Genomic DNA, 20,947 nt, shown 5'->3' with positions numbered 1-20,947 from the left:
CCATCTTCTTCTTCCGACGACTTCCCGATGAATGACGGTTCCTTTAAGGGACGTCATCCAAGATGGCGTCCCCTCGAATTCCGATTGGCTGATAGGATTCTATCAGCCAATCGGAATTAAGGTAGGAAAATTCTGATTGGCTGATGGAATCAGCCAATCAGAATCAAGTTCAATCCGATTGGCTGATTCAATCAGCCAATCAGATTGAGCTCGCATTCTATTGGCTGTTTTTCCAATCAGCCAATAGAATGCAAGCTCAATCTGATTGGCTGATCGGATCAGCCAATCGGATTGAACTTGATTCTGATTGGCTGATTCCATCAGCCAATCAGAATTTTCCTACCTTAATTCCGATTGGCTGATAGAATCCTATCAGCCAATCGGAATTCGAGGGACGCCATCTTGGATGACGTCCCTTAAAGGAACCGTCATTCGTCAGGAAGTCGTCGGAAGAAGAAGATGGGTCCACGGTGGAGGTCTTCAAGATGGAGCCGGTCGTCATCGGATGAAGATAGAAGATGCCGCTTGGATCAAGATGGTTGCCGGTCCGGATCGCATCTTCTTCCCGGATAGGATGAAGACTTTGGAGCCTCTTCTGGACCTCTTCAGCCGCCGGATTATGGATCGCCAGCCACCGCTTGGGCTTGGATGAAGATTTTGGAGCCTGGAACGATCGGTGATACCTGGCATGGTGAAGACAAGGTAGGAAGATCTTCAGGGGCTTAGTGTTAGGTTTATTTAAGGGGGGTTTGGGTTAGATTAGGGGTATGTGGGTGGTGGGTTGTAATGTTGGGGGGGTATTGTATGTTTTTTTTTACAGGCAAAAGAGCTGAATTCTTTGGGGCATACCCCGCAAATGGCTCTTTTAAGGGCTGGTAAGGTAAAAGAGCTTTGAACTTTTGTAATTTAGAATAGGGTAGGGCATTTTTTTATTTTGGGGGTCTTTGTTATTTTATTAGGGGGCTTAGAGTAGGTGTAATTAGTTTAAAATTGTTGTAATATTTTTCTTATGTTTGTAAATATTTTTTTATTTTTTGTAACAGTTCTTTTTTATTTTTTGTACTTTAGTTAGTTTATTTAAATGTATTTATTTGTAGGTATTGTATTTAATTAATTTATTGATAGTGTAGTGTTAGGTTTAATTGAAGATAATTGTAGGTAGTTTATTTAATTAATTTATTGATAGTGTAGTGTTAGGTTTAATTGTAACTTAGGTTAGGATTTATTTTACAGGTAATTTTGTAATTATTTTAACTAGATAGCTATTAAATAGTTCTTAACTATTTAATAGCTTTTGTACCTGGTTAAAATAAATACAAAGTTGCCTGTAAAATAAATATTAATCCTAAAATAGCTACAATATAATTATAATTTATATTGTAGCTATATTAGGGTTTATTTTACAGGTAAGTATTTAGATTTAAATAATTTATTTAATAAGAGTTAATTTATTTCGTTAGATTTAAATTATATTTAACTTAGGGGGGTGTTAGGGTTAGGGTTAGAATTAGCTTTAGGGGTTAAAAAATGTATTATAATAGCGGTGAGCTCCAGTCGGCAGATAAGGGGTTAATACTTGAAGTTAGGTGTCGCCGATGTTAGGGAGGGCAGATTAGGGGTTAATACTATTTATTATAGGGTTATTGAGGCGGGAGTGAGGCGGATTAGGGGTTAATAACTTTATTATAATAGCGGCGCGGTCCGGTCGGCAGATTAGGGGTTAATAAGTGTAGGCAGGTGGAGGCGACGTTGAGGGGGGCAGATTAGGGATTAATAAATATAGGGGTCGGCAGTGTTAGGGGCAGCAGATTAGGGGTACATAAGTATAACGTACCTTGCGGCGGCGTGCGGACGGCAGATTAGGGGTTAAAAATTTTTAATCGAGTGGCATAGGTAGTTTATGGGTGTTAGTGTACTTTAGAGCACAGTAGTTAAGAGCTTTATAAACCGGCGTTAGCCCAGAAAGCTCTTAGCTATTGACTTTTTTCTGCGGCTGGAGTTTTGTCGTTAGATTTCTAACACTCACTTCAGCCACGACTCTAAATACCGGCGTTAGAAAGATCCCATTGAAAAGATAGGATACGCAATTGACGTAAGGGGATCTGCGGTATGGAAAAGTCGCGGCTGGAAAGTGAGCGTTAGACCCTTTCCTGCTCCAAATACCAGAGGGCGGTAAAAACCAGCGTTAGGACCCTCTAACGCTGGTTTTCACGGCTACCGCCCAACTCTAAATCTAGGCCATAGAAAATGTCTGACCTTACCATTCCTTTAAGAAAAATATATTAAGGTATTTTTATGATATGGTATTACATTAATCTGTATGATGCCTGTTACAATTTGTTTATTTTTTATGCATAAAAAAAATGTATCACACATACCTTTCTATAGTAAAGTGACAGCCTGTTGTTTAAGACAACTGAGAGGTAAGCATAACTGTCTAATAAACAGAAAGGCCGGATCAGCCAATCCAAAGACAGCCTTTACTGTCCAATCAGTAGGAGAAGTAACACTCCAATTGCATGTTAGGTTGTGTTATGTACCAAGAATGGATTGCTGGGAACAGTAGGAAGGTAGCATGATGTTAATAAAACAAGGTGCTGCATTTTAACCAGCACTTTATTGTACATCCCATGATGTCATTGGAAAACAAATAATTAGTGGTATATTCATACATACATACATGTAAATGACTTTTCTTCCATTTACAGACAACATTCCAATGGAGTTTTGCTTTTTAAAACATATTTCAAGTCTTTGGTTTGCTTCTGATGCAAATTCTTGTCTATTTATTACCTTTCTGATTATACTACAAATACAAAAATGACATAAAAACTATTTTAGGTTGCATGTATGAGCTGTAGTAAGACATGTAAATATGTAAATGACATAAGATATTTCTGTCTACACTTGGCCCCTTCCCCTCTCCAAGCTGGGTCCCTTTACAAAGGCAAATGTACAAATATTCTGAAATAGAAACTTTTTCCAGCTTCTTGTGGCATTACTGGCTAATTCCTCTCCTATTTGACATTAATGGCTAATCTGCCTCTAAATTTTTTACAAATAATTGTTTGCACAAGAAGCTTTTGTAATTATAAGACTGTTACCAGACTGTTACATAAAAAAGACTGATTTTGTGCAATGTATTGTAACATAATATGTTGAACACATTTAAAAAGCAAATAGATTACACATTCAGTGAACATATTTAATTTACAAATCACTTTAAAGAGAGAGAATAGTTTATTTTTATATATATATAAAGATTCAATAGTAAATAAGCACTCACTGGACTTTGGTCATCTGTGCAAACAAAAAGTATTTATTTGTGACGTTTCGGGACACCAAACAGTCCCTTCCTCTGACAAGCAACAATACAAAAATGGCAAACTTTTAAAGGTGAAAAGAACCCTCCCCTGTTCATTAAACCAATCAGTGCAAGTGTTTGTGTAAAGACAGGAGAAACAAACCCCCTGATAGGATCATCTAAGGTAGAAACAGCCTGATAGGCTGAAGCCTATGTGTCTACTGTGTATAATGAGTGAAAATTAAGAAATGAAGAAATGAGTGAATGAAATTGATCCCCTTGGACCGCAGAGACTAATGACAAATAAAACACAAGGTCTGAATATATATAGCTAGATACCACGCTCAAACACAAACACAAATGTGTGTAGTGACAAGTAATGGCTATGGGTTTCCACCAATCAGATTGCCCTAACCAGCACACTCCCTCTAGTCAGCCTATCACATTAGAGAACCTGTCAGCCTATCGCAAACACCACTTCGCAATGTAAACACCGTGTCACCTATCGTTGGGATAAGTACACAAAACCGTGTGTGAAAAAACATGTGCAAGGAACTTATAAAAATTAATATAGTTACTAATATATGGAGTCCAGCCTTACTATAAAAAACAGACAACAGCCTTACTTGGAAACAGCGGAGCGGTATGTGATTATAAACCTTACCAATCAATCGCGCATAACAATTCACTGGTGTTAATAACATCTCCCCTATTGAAGGGGTGACAACCGTAAGGAATAGCTCAAAAGCGCTCACGAACTAGCCGAAAGGAAAAAAACTAGCCGAAAGGGATAAAAAGAAATGAGAAACTGTAAGCCATACCCGTGGCGGTACTTGCGCCAATCATCAAAGGCTAATGTCTGACACACCTCCGTGCTGTCAAGCCGCACCAATGGAGGGGAGAATCAGGTCCAAACTAACCGCCCATAATCGTGACGGCCCTCCTATTTGTTTACACTATTTATAATCAGCAGCCCCCAGTTGAGCTATGAAAAAACATCAAACCTGATGGAGGTGCGAATAGATAACTACTGCCCAAGACGTGCTTGACAAAGCAAAATAGCAAAATGGCACTAAGCCAAAACAACTGTGTAAGTGGGATCACGTTCAATATCGCATGCATACAATGCCTCTAAAAGACTCGCTGCTGGAAGCATCTGTACCCACCACGCAACCGTATAAGTGTTTAAGTGGTGGCTGGCCGCGAAATCATATAACACTGTGTATGTTTAAATTGCATATAGTCACCAGGAATATCTGTCACCGCAAGCTCCGCCCTAGAAGGCATACCTTACATATCATCAAACACTCCATAAAAAAAGGTGTGAGCCGCCCCACCAAAAATTAATCTCTTGGGAAAATAATACAGAAATATAAAACAATCTATCTGATCATAAACACAAAACATGAGGGGGTAACAAAGTAAAGTATTTCCTCCAATCAACAAACTCAAACTAAAAATACAACCTGTGGATCTATCAAATAGAGATAGATTAACAAAACAATCCCTCTAACCTAATCAAAAATCACCAAGTACAATATAGGAGTGTAGGTATCACTCAAACAGTATGTGTGGCTGGCAAATAAAACACAATAACACCATAATCTAGCACTCTCTGCAACGTCCCCAGCGGGCCAAGGGAAAGAAATATATTAAAAACATGATAAAAACAAAGTATGGGTCAAACTGATGGAATGGTGTATAGAGCAACAATGAGTAAATATATATAGAGGAACATATATTATCCCCAAATAAGGGCAACTAAGATGTACATATAATCATAAGACATACTTGTCCTTTAATCAAGATTAAATAGTAAGAATAGTAGAATGTAATCCCTCCCCGAATGGATCATGGGCTCTCTTCAAGTCTCAGGACTCTCAAGCAGCAAGGTCCATGGACTCTCACAATAAATCAATGGACTCTCAATAACAGATCAATGGACTCTCAATTACAGATAACACTGCCACCCTGTGTGAACATTGAGACCTCTGGGTTGTAACGTTCCCAGTTCATAGATCCATCTTGCTTCTTTACGTAACAGGATAGTAGCTCTGTCTCCTCCTCTTCTCAATTTTGGAACGTGGTCAGTTATTCTGAATCTCATATCAGTGACTGAATGTCCAGACTCGAGGAAGTGACGGGCCACTGGTTGGTCCGTTTTCCCATTGTTGATAGCGAATCTAATGCTGCTCCGGTGATTAGCCATCCTCATCCTGGCGTCATCCGTGGTCTTTCCGGTATAATATTTACCACATGGGCAATTTAAGAGGTACACTATGTGTGTGGTTGTGCAAGTCACTGCATGTTTGATCTTGTACTTCTTCCTGCGTTCAGGTTGTTGGAAATAAGTGCCAGTGATCATTGCATTACAATTAACACATCCAAGGCACCGATAATTTCCGGCTTTTCTCCCAAGCCAGGTAGTTGGTACACTATCCGTTGGGTCGGTCTTCATCAGAAGATCTCTAAGATTCCGACCCCTTCTGTATCCAACTCGTGGCGTCTTCCAAGTTTTAAAGCGTAGAGTGTGATCAGCCTCAAGTAACTTCCATACATCCTTCAGTGTTCTAGTAATCAAATTCTTATCTGGTGTATAGGAAGTGACAAAAGTCATTTGTCGTGATGTAGGATCTTCTGATGTCTTTGTATTTCCATGAGTGTTCGCCAGCATACGCATTTTGGTTAGTGTTTTACGTTTGTAGCCTCTCTCAATGAATCGCTGTGTCATATCTTCCATTTGGATTAAGCACTTCTCTTCATCCGTGTTGTTTCTCATAACCCTTTGATATTGGGCTTTTGGGATATTTCTGACCAGATCCGGTTGATGACAGCTGCGAGCATGCAGAATGGAATTCCTGTCAGTCATCTTCCTATAGAGAGTCGTTCCCAGCAGGGTGTCTTTCTTAAAAACTCTCACATCAAGATAATCAACCATATCCTGGCTCGTGGTGGCACTGAATCTGATTGTACTATTCATTTCATTTAGACTCCTAATCCAGGTGTCTAGTGTGTCAGGACCATCTTGCCATATTATAAACAGATTGTCGATATAACGACAGCAATACTTAATTTCTGGTTTCTCAAATATCCGGATAGAGTTTACTTCATAATCAGCCATAAAGAGATTGGCTAGCGAAGGGGCCACATTTGACCCCATCGCCGTGCATGAAACTTGTAGATAGTAAGTTTTATCGAATCTGAAATAATTTTCAGACAGACACAAGTCCAACAACTCTATTAGTACCTCCTCAGAGGGACCAATATATGGTATCTTTCTTAGACATTTGGCCACTGCTGCTATGCCTGTTGTATGTGGAATAACGGTGTACAAACTTGAAACGTCAAGTGTGGCCAGAATGTCCGATGGTTTACTATCTGTGAGTTGCAAAATCTGAGTTATAAACTCTGTGGAGTCACGTATGTATGACTTCTGTTGCTTCACCCATGGTTGCAAGAAGAAATCAACAAATTCTGCTAACGGCTGGAGTAGTGAACCTCTGGCGGATACAATCAGCCTCCCAGGCGGGTTTTGTATATCCTTATGTACCTTGGGTAGTGTGAACAATATCGGTACCACCGGAAAATCTCTTTTCAAGAAGTTGTAATGATTTAGAGTGATTTGACCATAATCCAGCCAACGTTTCAGGGTGGCATCAATCTTCTTTTTGAGTCGTATAGTAGGATCACCTGGAAGAGGGAGATAGGTCTTGTTGTCTGACAGCTGTTTCAAAATCTCTGCCTTATATTTGGAGGTGTCCATTACGACTATACCCCCGCAATATCAGCGGGGCATATGACGATGGAGCTGTCTTTTTGTAATGATCCAATGATTATATGTACATCTTAGTTGCCCTTATTTGGGGATAATATATGTTCCTCTATATATATTTACTCATTGTTCCTCTATACACCATTCCATCAGTTTGACCCATACTTTGTTTTTATCATGTTTTTAATATATATCTTTCCCTTGGCCCGCTGGGGACGTTGCAGAGAGTGCTAGATTATGGTGTTATTGTGTTTTATTTGCCAGCCACACATACTGTTTGAGTGATACCTACACTCCTATATTGTACTTGGTGATTTTTGATTAGGTTAGATGGATTGTTTTGTTAATCTATCTCTATTTGATAGATCCACAGGTTGTATTTTTAGTTTGAGTTTGTTGATTGGAGGAAGTACTTTACTTTGTTACCCCCTCATGTTTTGTGTTTATGATCAGATAGATTGTTTTATATTTCTGTATTATTTTCCCAAGAGATTAATTTTTGGTGGGGCGGCTCACACCTTTTTTTATAGAGCGTTTGATGATATGTACGGTATGCCTTCTAGGGCGGAGCTTGCGGTGACAGATATTCCTGGTGACTACATGCAATTTAAACATACACAGTGTTATATGATTTAGCTGCCAGCCACCACTTAAACACTTATACGGTTGTGTGGTGGGTACAGATGCTTCCAGCAGCGAGTCTTTTAGAGGCATTGTATGCATGCGATATTGAACGTGATCCTACTTACACAATTGTTTTGGCTTAGTGCCATTTTGCTATTTTGCTTTGTCAAGCACGTCTTGGGCAGTAGTTATCTATTCGCACCTCCATCAGGTTTGATGTTTTTTCATAGCTCAACTGGGGGCTGCTGATTATAAATAGTGTAAACAAATAGGAGGGCCGTCACGATTATGGGCGGATAGTTTGGACCTGATTCTCCCCTCCATTGGTGCGGCTTGACAGCACGGAGGTGTGTCAGATATTAGCCTTTGATGATTGGCGCAAGTACCGCCACGGGTATGGCTTACAGTTTCTCATTTCTTTTTATCCCTTTCGGCTAGTTTTTTTCCTTTCGGCTAGTTCGTGAGCGCTTTTGAACTATTCCTTACGGTTGTCACCCCTTCAATAAGGGTGATGTTATTGACACAGGTGAATTGTTATGCGCGATTGATTGGTAAGGTTTATAATCACATACCGCTCCGCTGTTTCCAAGTAAGGCTGTTGTCTGTTTTTTATAGTAAGGCTGGACTCCATATATTAGTAACTATATTAATTTTTATAAGTTCCTTGCACATGTTTTTTCACACACGGTTTTATGTACTTATCCCAACGATAGGTGACACGGTGTTTACATTGCGAAGTGGTGTTTGCGATAGGCTGACAGGTTCTCTAATGTGATAGGCTGACTAGAGGGAGTGTGCTGGTTAGGGCAATCTGATTGGTGGAAACCCATAGCCATTACTTGTCACTACACGCATTTGTGTTTGAGCGTGGTATCTTGCTATATATATTCAGACCTTGTGTTTTATTGGTCAATAGTCTCTGCGGTCCAAGGGGATCAATTTCATTTACTCATTTCTTCATTTCTTAATTTTCACTCATTATACACAGTAGACACATAGGCTTCAGCCTATCAGGCTGTTTCTACCTTAGATGATCCTATCAGGGGGTTTGTTTCTCCTGTCTTTACACAAACACTTGCACTGATTGGTTTAATGAACAGGGGAGGGTTCTTTTCACCTTTAAAAGTTTGCCATTTTTGTATTGTTGCTTGTCAGAGGAAGGGACTGTTTGGTGTCCCGAAACGTCACAAATAAATACTTTTTGTTTGCACAGATGACCAAAGTCCAGTGAGTGCTTATTTACTATTGAATCTTTGGATATTTCTACAGCACCCTGGCAGCTGAGGATAGATGGTGAGAGTGCATGCACCCACGAACTTATACCTTACTATATATATATATATATATATATATATATATATATATATATAAATACATAGATACATATACAGTATATAAATATATAATCAGTAAAGAAACTGATGCACTCTCCGGGATTTTGTAATATCGTCACCCTTAAATGTAACGTTTGGGGGTTTTAACTCCATTCCTCAGACACTTCAAAAAGACTTACTGGTTGTTAGTCTTTTTGAAGTGTCTGATAAGAGGGTAAAACCCTTAAACATTACACTAAAAGGTGATGATATTACAAAATCCCGGAGAGTGCATCCATTTCTTTACTGATTATTTGTGTGCTTGGAAGCACCATGGGTTGTTGCTGCTTTGATTTGTGAGTGCTGGCCAGCTGGGAATATATATATATATATATATATATATATATATATATATATATATATATATATATATATATACAATGCCTTGCAAACGTATTCACCCCCCTTGACTTTTTACCTATTTTTTTACATTACAGTCTTAAATTCAATGTTTTATTAATCTGAATTGTATGTGATGGATCAGAACATAATAGTCTAAGTTGGTGAAGTGAAATGAGAAAAATATATACATAAAATAATTTTTTAGAAGTAGAAAACAGAAAATTGGCATGTGCGTATGTATTCACCCCCTTTGTTATGAAGCCCATAAAAAGCTCTGGTGCAACCAATTACCTTCAGAAGTCACATAATTAGTGAAATGATGTCCAACTGTGTGCAATCTAAGTGTCACATGATCTGTCGTTACATATACACACCTTTTTTGAAAGGCCCCAGAGGCTGCAACACCTAAGCAAGAGGCACCACTAACCAAACACTGCAATGAAGACCAAGGAACTCTTCAAACAAGTAAGGGACAATGTTGTTGAGAAGTACAAGTCAGGGTTAGGTTATAAAGAAATATCCAAATCTTTGATGATCCCCAGGAGCACCATCAAATCTATCATAACCAAATGGAAAGAACATGGCACAACAGCAAACCTGCCAAGAGACGGCCGCCCACCAAAACTCACGGACCGGGCAAGGAGGGCATTAATCAGAGAGGTGGCACAGAGACCTAGGGTAACTCTGGAGGAGCTGCAGAGTTCCACAGCAGAGACTGGAGTATCTGTACATAGGACGACAATAAGCCGTACGCTCCATAGAGTTGGGCTTTATGGCAGAGTGACCAGAAAAAAGCCATTACTTTTAGCAAAAAAACTAAATGGCACGTTTTGAGTTTGCGAAAAGGCATGTGGGAGACTCCCAAAATGTATGGAGGAAGGTGCTCTGGTCTGATGAGACTAAAATTTAACTTTTCGGCCATCAAAGAAAACGCTATGTCTGGCACAAACCCAACACATCAAATCACCCAAAGAACACCATCCCCACAGTGAAACATGGTGGTGGCAGCATCATGCTGTGGGGATGGTTTTCAGCAGCCAGGATTGGGAAACTGGTCAGAGTTGAGGGTAAGATGGATGGTGCTAAATACAGGGATATTCTTGAGCAAAACCTGTACCACTCTGTGCGTGATTTGAGGCTAGGATGGAGGTTCACCTTCCAGCAGGACAATGACCCCAAACACACTGCTAAAGCAACACCTTGAGTGGTTTAAGGAGAAACATGTAAATGTGTTGGAATGGCCTAGTCAAAGCCCAGACCTCAATCCAATAGAAATTCTGTGGTCAGACTTAAAGATTGCTGTTCACAAGCGCAAACCATCCAACTTGAAAGAGCTGGAGCAGTTTTGCAAGGAGGAATGGGCAAAAATCCCAGTGGTAAGATGTGGCAAGCTCATAGAGACTTATCCAAAGCGACTTGGAGGTATGATTGCCGCAAAAGGTGGCTCTATAAAGTATTGACTTTAGGGGGGTGAATAGTTATGCACATTGACTTTTTCTGTTATTTTGTCCTATTTGTTGTTTGCTTCACAATAAAAAAAATAAAAAAATCTTCAAAGTTGTGGGCATGTTCTGTAAATTAAATGATTCAAATCCTCAAACAATCCATGTTAATTCCAGGTTGTGAGGCAACAAAACACGAAAAATGCCAAGGGGGGTGAATACTTTTGCAAGGCAGTGTGTATATATATATATACATATATATATATATATATATATATATATATATATATATATATATATATATATATATATATATATATTTATATAGTGAATGGGGCCACTATGCCCCAAGAGATAGGCTGGCTACTTTTAAAAAATAATGGTCTCCCCCACAAGACAGACAAAATAATTCTAAAAAATCAGATTTTTATTTATTTTTTAAAGATGTGCTGTGTAGCTAATATCTTATAACAGATAATAAAGAACAACTAGATCTCTCTATATATTTTTAAATTTCAAAATGTCAATTAATATGTAACAAACAGAAATAATCTGAGAAATGTATTAAAAGTTATCTAAAATACCACCAATAAATCTACAGATATTAAACACAAAAAATAATAAATGTGTGGGTTGGCCACCCTTTCAATAGATCATAAAAAATGTATATCGATTTTATTTTCCCATTTATTTTTATCAACTTAAAATAGTCTTATAGCATTTTAGCAAAAGATAAGTACTGAAATTTTGTTGTAATACGAATCTTTTCTGTGAAATTTTGTGTCTACAGTATCTTAGGTTAATCAGGAAGACCCAAGCATACTTACCTAATACCTGTGTATGCTCTCCTTGCTCCTGATACCAAGCATACTTACCTAATACCTGTGTATGCTCTCCTTGCTCAGAGACCAAGCATACTTAACTTGTATCTACTTATGCTCACCTTGCTCCTGAGACCAAGCATACTTAACTTGTATCAACTTATGCTCACCTTGCTCCTGAGACCAAGCATACTTAACTGGTATCTACTTATGCTCACCTTATTCCAGAGACCAAGCATACTTACCTTGCACCTGCGTATGCTCACCTGGTTCCTGAAACCCAAGTAGACTAACCTGATACCTGTGTATGCTCACCTTGTCCTGAAGCTGTACCTATCTGGTATCCTGTCAGTCTCACCAACAGTACCCGCTGCCCGCTGGGTCCCCTAAGCCTGCTGAGAAACATGTGTCTACCATACCAGTGACAGTCTTCTTCAAACCAGCTGTGCCTGCTGTACCTATCTGGTATCCCGTAACTGTCTCACCAACAGTACCGGCTAGGGGATCCTGTGCCTGATGAGTATTCTGTGTCTACTTTACCAGTGACAGCCTTCTTCAAACCAGCTGTGCATGCTGTAGCCATCTGGTATCTCATCACAGTCTCTCCAACAATACCTGCTGGGTAATTATCCTGTGTCTGCTTAGAAACATGTGTCTACTTTACCAGTGACAGTATTCCTCAAACCAGCTGTACCAGCTGCACCTATCTGGTATCCTGTGACAGTCTCATCAACAGTACCCACTGGGTATTCTGTGCCTGCTGAGAAACCTGTGTCTACTTTCCTCTCACTAGCTGTGTCTGCTGTACCTGCCAGGTATTCTGTGACAACCTCATCCTTTTATGTTTAATATTAGCACCAGTGTCTATTGGACTTAGTTACTGCAAACAGAATGAACCTTATTTTGGACTTTAGTGTTTTGCATAAGGCCTATTTTCAAACGTGCTGTTTCTGTGATCTTCAATTTGAACTGTTCCTTTGTTTATCAATCAGTAAAGCTTTCAAAAAGACTTTCATTGTTCTGTGTATCTGTTCCTGCATTCTGAGTTTTACGCACCCTAACCCCTTGCAGTATTTATATGTGCATTTATGTATTTACACATATAAATACATATAAACACATAAATACATACTATAAATATTTAGACATATATATATATATATATATATATATATATATATATATATATATATATATATACTAGTCAATAAGCCTGCCCAGAGGGCAGTCTATTTTAAAACAAACTACAAACCCCAAAGCTAAAATTACATAAAATAAAATAAAAAATGTAAAATTACAGAAAAAAATAAACAAAACTATCCAAAATTAATAATTTAAACCTAAACTAATACTCCTAAAAAAAATCCCCCCTAAAAATAAAAATACCCCCAAATCTAATACTAAACTACCAATAGCCATTTAAAAGGGCTTTTGTAGGGCATTGCCCTAAGTTAAATAGCTCTTTTACCTAATCAAATTACCAATTACCCCCTAACAGTAAAACTTCCACCCATCATGCCCCCCAAAATAAAAAACCTAACACAAAAAACCTACACTACCCATTGCCCCTAAAGGGGCATTTGTATGGGCATTGCCCTTAAATGGCATTCAGCTCTTTTACTGCCCTTAAAAGCGCATTTAGCTCTTTTCCAGCCTAAAAAACCCTAATCTAAAAAAAAAAGCCTAAGACTAAGCCCCAAATAGGTACTCGCTGTTCCTGAAGTCCGGCAGAGAAGGTCTTCTTCCAGGTGGCTCCATCTTCTATTTTCATCCGGAACAAAGGTCGGCGCAGAGCGGAGGTGTGGAGCTGTCTTCCCAGATGCGTGAATCCTCAGCGGCGGTCCTTAACGGCGGAGTAGAGGCTCCTCTTTATCCGATGTCCATCGTTCACTGAAGATTGAAATCAGAAAAGTACCGCATTCGATTTGGGGTACCTTGCATTCCTATTGGCTGAAATTTTGAAATCAGACAATAGGATAAGAGCTACTGAAATCCTATTGGCTGTTCAAATCAGCAAATAAGATTTCAGTAGCTCTCATCCTATTGACTGATTTCAAAATTTCAGCCAATAGGGATGCAAGATACCCCAATAAATATGGGGTACCTTGCATTTAACCTTCAGTGTGCGGCGAAAGATCGCATGAAGAGGAGCTCCACGCCGCTTTGGACCGCTGCCGCTGAAGACTGCAGTTGAGGACTGCCGATGAGAACCACCACTGAGGATCCGTGCATCAAGGAAGCCAACTCTGCACCTCCACTCTGTCTTCGCTCCAGATAAAGATAGAAGATGATGGAGCCACCTGGAAGAAGACCTTCTCTGCCAGACTTCAGGAATGGTAAGTACCTATTTAGGGGTTAGATTTAGGATTTATTTTTATTTTTTGGGGTTTTATTTTTAAGATTAGGGATTTAATGGGCTTTTAAAATAGCTGAATGCCCTTTTAAGGGCAATGCCCATATAAATGCAATCAAGAGATGCTCTGGGAAAATGTATGGTGTGTGCACTTGTATTATTTAAATAAATATTCAGAAAAATCCCATTAGGAAACTGCATCAGACTGACTGTCCAATAGAAAGAGTATTTCCCTTCTCCCCCTCTCTATTCAATTCCAAGGGAAAGTTCAAACACATATGTGGATATGTATATTAGAAACAAAGTCAAAGTGACTCACCACTCCTGGATTCTGTGCCCGAAATGTCAAGGACTTTCCTTTTGCAAATTAGTAAGTTCAGCATGATCCCTTTGCAGGTATGCTCACCTCTTTGCTGACAACACTTCTAGATGCTCTGTACTGTCCTCTCCATCCCCTTAGTTAGGACTCGTCATCTGCAGTAAAAAGCACCTCCCCTCCACAGTTACACCCACTATCAATGTGCTCGCTGATAGCCAAAAATATACTCCAATTTACTAAAAACTACAGGAGCACCAAGAAAGTGGGCAAATATCATATGCTTTATTTAAATTTGAAAGGCTATAATGACCCCGTGGATAAAATAACAGAGATAATCAGTAGAAACAAAGGCTGACCGGTATCGGCTATTTGCCTTACTCCTAGCCTGCTAGGTGAGGCTCTGTTTCTACTGATTACCCATATAAATGCCCCTTTAGGGGAAATGGGTAGTTTAGTTTTTTTTAGTTTTAGTTTTTTTTATTTTGGGGGTTTGGTTAACTTAGCTTAGGGCAATGCCATACAAAAGGTCCTTTTAAGGGCTATTGGTAGTTTAGTTTAGATTAGGGGTGTTTTTATTGGGGGGGCTTTTTTATTTTCATAGGGATGGGGTTTAATTTTTTTTATTTTTGATAATTTTCTTTATTTTTTTCTGTAATGTTAGACTTTTTTATTTTTTGTAATTTAATGTTAGGATTTTTTATTTTAATTGTAATTTAGTAGTAATTGAGGTTAATTTAGGGGGTGTTAGGTTAGGGGGCTTAGTAATTAGTTATTTCCATTGTGTGGGGTTGGCGGGTTTAGGTATTAATAGGTTAATTAGGTTTATTGCGATGTGGGGGGTTGGCGGTTTAGGGGTTAATAGGTTAATTAGGTTTATTGCGATGTGGGGGTTTGTCGGTTTAGAGGTTAATAGTATAATTAGTTACTTGGCGTTGTAGGGTTTGGCGGTTTAGGAGTTAATATTATAATTTATGTACTTGACGTTGTGGGTGTTTAGCGATTTTAATGTTTAGTTTCTTTTTGTTAATACTTAGTACGGGCGGTTATGTTTATTTTTTTTTTCTTAATACTTTGTGTAGGTGGTTATTTTTTTTAATATTTTGTGCGGGCAGTTCGTTAATTTTTTTTTAATATTAATATTTTCATGTCAGGTTAGCGCACTTGAGAATATGTGCTCGGGTTTGCACACGAGTAGGGTGTAAGTAAGTTTTTTTTTTCACTATTTTGCTCCATTGACTTATATGGGGTAATATGTTATTCTAAGTTCGCTTTTTATGCGCATCAGGTTAGCGGGCGAGCGAAAACAGTTTACTTTCAACTTGTAATAGCTACCCAATGCGCACAAAAAGCTTACTTCTATTGGATTTAGCACTTGAGCAGGAGCATTAAAAACCACTCCACTTATAATATGGTGTTTATGCAATTCCTTGCAATGTAGTACGTATTAAACATTTAAATTTATTTAGGTTTTAACTAAAACAAATTATTTAACAGCAATTAGATATAAAATAATCTGTGCTCTCTCTCTTTATAGCAATTTTTATTTGGACTACCAAGCTGAATGTGTAGACCATTTGCTTTTTAATGGGTTCTATATTTAATGTCACAAAGTAAATCTTTTCTTATGCAACAATTTGGTAACAGTCTTATAATTACAAAAGCTTCTTGTGCTTATATATATATATATATATATCTATATATATATATCTATATATATATATATCTCACAGACACAAAGGAGGGCACTCACAGGTCTTTATAACATTGAAACAATATCTTTATTAAGCATATAAGATCATCTGAAAGTCAACATTTCGGCTACTTCAGTGAGCCTTTCTCAAGACAATCTCTCTTGTGAAGTTTCTCTCAGGGGGCTCAGAGGCACATGTTGAGGTCCCTGCTGTCAACTTAAAAAGCTGGTAACTGCAACCAGGGGGCAGAAGTCATCTGCCTTCATATGGTAACTGAGGAAAGATTGTGCTCCTGGTTTGGCTACCATATGAAGCCAGGCCGCCGATTGTTAGAGATTGACACTGTCTGTGTTACTTTCTGTAATGATCCTCTGTTAGTGCAGAGTGGGAGTGATGAGAGGGAGGCGGGTGGGCAAAGACTACACACAACAGAGGGGAGGGCAGGAGGGTGAGGGGGATACCTACACTACAGAAAAAATATCAAATAAATTAGCATTTTAATAAAATTATAATTTGATACTGGCAGACTGTTTGCCAGATTGACCAATATGGCCGGGACAGTGAGAGGGTATACAGAGCTGTTTGGTTGTATCAGGGAGAAGGGAAGATAAGGAGGGATCCCTACACTACAGAAATTATAAATAATTAAATATGTATTTAAAAAATAAGCCCTAAACTGCATACTAGCAGACAGTCTGCCAGTACCTAAGATGATGGTGACCAGTGTGTGTATTGGGGGGAAAGTAAGCTGTTTGGGAGGGATCAGTGGGTTGGGAGGTGTCAGGTGGAAGGGTAATCCTTACACATGAGCAAATATTAACCTTACTAGCTGATTAACCCCTTCACTGCTGGGAATTTTAGAAGTGTGGTGCGCCTTCTAATTGCCAAAAAAGCAATGGCAAAGCCAAGCATGCCTGCTGTTTCTGAACATAGAAGACCACAGAGAAGCTTTTAAAACAATTTGTCTTATGACTGCAGTAGCTGTGTGTAAATAATTTCAGTGAGAAACCAAAAGTTTGCAAAAAAACATTTAACATTTTTTTTATATATATATGATTGTATTTGGTGGAAAAATAGTGGCATCAAATATATCAAAATGGGCCTAGATCAATACATTGGGTTGTCTTTTAAAAAAATATATACAGTTTTCATAGGTAAATCAAAAAACAAAAGATCTATTTCTGTTTAAAGAGTGATAGCAAAAATGAAAAAAAAATAAAAATATATCCAGTATTTTGGTCAAGTTTTTCTCTGAAAAGTGAAAGGGTTAAGCTGGAAAAGTTTTGTATGAAGCTATGCTCAATGAATTTCCAACATTATTATTATTATTATTATTATTATTATTATTAATAATAATAATAATAATAATAATAATATTATTATTATTTATTTGTATAGCTCCACAAAATTCTGCAGCGCCGATCTCACCTTTACAGAGAGGCCCTTTCAATAAAAATAAAAACTCAGCAGTATTATTTTTTTTATTAAAATGCAAATTTTAGAATGAAATTCAGCATCCTTTTGGGAAAAGTAACCTAACACTGTACAATTGTAATGATACTAAACAATGTTATTTATGAGCTTTAACTTAATAACTAGAGAATTTGTTATTATAAAGTTTATGGAAGTTTAATATAATCCAAAAATTGATCCATTCAACCTGGGAATTTCCTTTCTTTGTATGAGAACAAACCTTGGAATTAACTAAAGTTAATTTACAATAAGTAATGAGGATTAACTGTGTCACATTTTAGCAAAATACATGTGTAACATACTTGAAATGATTTGCTTTAACTAATATAATCCTACAAAAAATTCCATACAGCTTGTGAACGTGATGTGCTAATCAAGACAGTGGGCATTAACTTTCATTCATAAATTTTACAACTACATCATTTGCAACCTAAGATATTTTCAATTTAAAGGGTTAGTAAATAATCCCTTTATTTACTATTCCCTAGTTTTGCATAACCAGCACTATTATAGAAAATATACTTTTTACCTCAGTAATTACCTTGTATCTAAGCTTCTGCAGACTGCCTCCTTATCTCAGATCTTTTGACAGACTTGAATACTATAACTCCACGTGCATGAGCACAATGCTATTTATATGGAACACGTGAACTAATGCCCTCTAGCTGTGAAAAACTGTCAAATGCATTCAGATAAGAGACAGCCTTCAATGGCTTAGAAATTAGCATATGAGCCTACTTAGGTTTAGCTTTCAACTAAGAATACCAAAGAGATAAAAGCAAATTTGATGATAAAAGTATAGAAAGTTGTTTAAAATGACATGCCCTATCTGAATCATGAATGTTTAATTTGGACTTTACTATCCATATAAACAGAAGCTGTGTGACTTATTGTATGCAAAGATATATTCAATGTCTTATATTATCAAACTTTAAAAAAATTGTAGCTATGTTAATACATCACAAGCTTAAACTAATTTTATTAAAAAAAATAAAATTACATATTTTTCATGTTTTTTGTAGCGTTCTTTATGGCAAATACAGAAAGGATTTAATTTGTCTGCTGAGTTTGACATTTGCTGTTTTTTAAACTCTACAGTTGACCATAGATTTGTATCATCTGATCTGACAACACATGACTTGAACCAACTCAAACAAGTCTGCATTGTGTGAAAGGAAATCGTCTTTTTTTACCCCAGTATAATCTGACATTGACTGTCATAAATATAAAAAATGTAGTTAAAAGACATGTATTATTTGTTCCCAAATAACTGCAGTAAATATATTGTCTACGAACAAGTCATTTAAAACAATTATGATGTATTAAATAATAGTTTCCATAAAGTATCTGTATTTTATTTGATTAGTAAAATATAACTTTTTTATTTCTTTATATATCTTTAAGTTTAAATTAAAGAAAATTACATTTTTAAAGTTGTGAATTTTAATAGCTTTTGTTGTGTTTAACCTATAATTGAATGTAAGGTTTTCTAAGTTGTATACATTTGAATCCATCTGCACAGAACAGCATTAAGCATATCCAATCAAATGCAAAAGGAAGAATTATTAATCTTTTGAGAAAACTATTTAGTATAATCTACAATTTAAAGGGCCACTAAACCCAAAATCTTTCTTTCATGATTCAGATAGAGAATACAAATTTAAGCAACATTACAATTTACTTCTATTATTTATTTTGCTTAATTTTTTAGATATCCTTAGTTGAAGAAAAAGCAATGCACATGGTGAGCCAATCACACAAGGCTTCTATGTGCAGCAACCAATCAGCAGCTACTGAGCATATCTAGATATGCTTTTCAGCAAAGAATATCAAGAAAATAAAACAAATTAGATAATAGAAGTAAATTAGAAAGATGTTTAGAATTGCATTCTCTTTCTAAATCATGAAAGAAAAAATGTGGGTTTCATGTCCCTTTAATACATACTTTTCTCAATTATATATTATTTATCTATATATATTGTAGAAAGATAGATAAGATAGATAGATAGATAGATAGATAGATAGATAGATAGATAGATAGATTGATAGATGGATGGATAGATTAAAATAATGCACAGTTATATTAACTGATGAATAACTGGTAAATACAGAAGAAATACAATATATAGTCAAATTACACTGATAGTACACTGTCAACATTTTTAACATTGTGGTTAAGCAGAGAGAGAGGAATTTACTTTTGAACTGTGACTTTTAACAGCTCCTTTATAATTTAATTTATCCACTACATGTCCAGACTCTTGCTAATTATCCCTTATGTATCAAATCAAACAAACATGAAACATGTCAGTATAACAGTATATATAAAAAGTAAATAAATAAATATATATATATATATATATATATATATATATATAATTATTATACAAATAAACATAGCAATTTGACACATTTCTCTATTTTTTTTTAAAGGTACATAAAACAGCTGGGGTTATTAAAAATGATATTCTCGATTCCTAAAGGTCTAATTGATTTTTTTTATTTTTTTATCCTTTAAAATACAGTTATATAATTCTGACAATTTCTAACAAGTTCAACATGATAAAACATGGTCTGAACAAAACATTTACAATAAGTACATATATTATTTAACATTGTAAAAAAATTAAAGCAAGAGAACAAACTCAGAAAAGCTTGTAATTTTAGGGAATAATTGTGCAAAAATATAAATATGTAGGCATCAATATGAATCCTTACTACTTTACTGACACAGCCACACATGAAAATCATTTTAAAAAAGGTAACTGTGCTTTTTTTTTACATATGATAGTAAAATTAGCTGATATTTTTGCTTTTCTCACTTACCAGCAATATCCCATAACTGTAATCGCACCACAGTGTCTGTGTCCCAATTTATCACTTTTAATGCAAAATCGACCCCAATTGTTGCCCTGTAGTGCGGAGAGAAATTCTGGTGAACATAACGTTTGATGATACTGGTTTTTCCGACTCCCAGGTCCCCAATTACTAAGATTTTGTAAAGGTGTTCAGTCTGAATGTTCTGCATCTTGGTTCCCGAACTTCTTGCAAACTAATCTCATGCTCAGTGGTGGAATCTTGCCAGGGTCAGGAGGAGGAAAAGGAGGAGGGAAAGGGAATACCAAAGATAGACACACAAGAATTAACATTGAAAAATAAAAAAAATAGTGGGACACCTCCAGGAAACTGAGAGAAACAACCATAATGCAGTGAATTATTCTCATGCATAATAAAATATCTGTCATCTCTTTGTAGACGTACAGACTTAACAAGTTTGTAAATCAGTTTAGATTGCAGATCAGATTTTGCACAAACTGTTGGTTGTAAATATGTGTTAAACAACTGTGTTAACGGAGAGTTAAACGGACATAGTACTTAAAGGGACAGCCTATTACAGAATTTTTATAGTTTAAAAAGATATATAATACCTTTA

At 36.8% G+C, this 20,947-nt stretch overlaps 1 protein-coding gene across 1 annotated transcript in view; it reads right to left on the bottom strand.

The window, feature by feature from the left end:
- The window catches only part of RAB38 (RAB38, member RAS oncogene family), a 188,679-nt gene extending 168,059 nt beyond the window's left edge, over nucleotides 1–20,620 (bottom strand). Inside the window, exon 1 of the mRNA XM_053705073.1 lies at nucleotides 20,341–20,620. Within this exon, the coding sequence (XP_053561048.1) occupies nucleotides 20,341–20,542 (202 nt within the window). The 5' untranslated portion in view covers nucleotides 20,543–20,620. The remainder of the gene's footprint in view (nucleotides 1–20,340) is intronic.
- Nucleotides 20,621–20,947: the final 327 nt, after the last annotated feature.

Source organism: Bombina bombina, chromosome 3 (assembly GCF_027579735.1).
Source record: "Bombina bombina isolate aBomBom1 chromosome 3, aBomBom1.pri, whole genome shotgun sequence".
In the NCBI taxonomy this organism is placed as follows: domain Eukaryota; kingdom Metazoa; phylum Chordata; class Amphibia; order Anura; family Bombinatoridae; genus Bombina; species Bombina bombina.
This window is presented reverse-complemented; position numbering and strand designations above follow the sequence as displayed.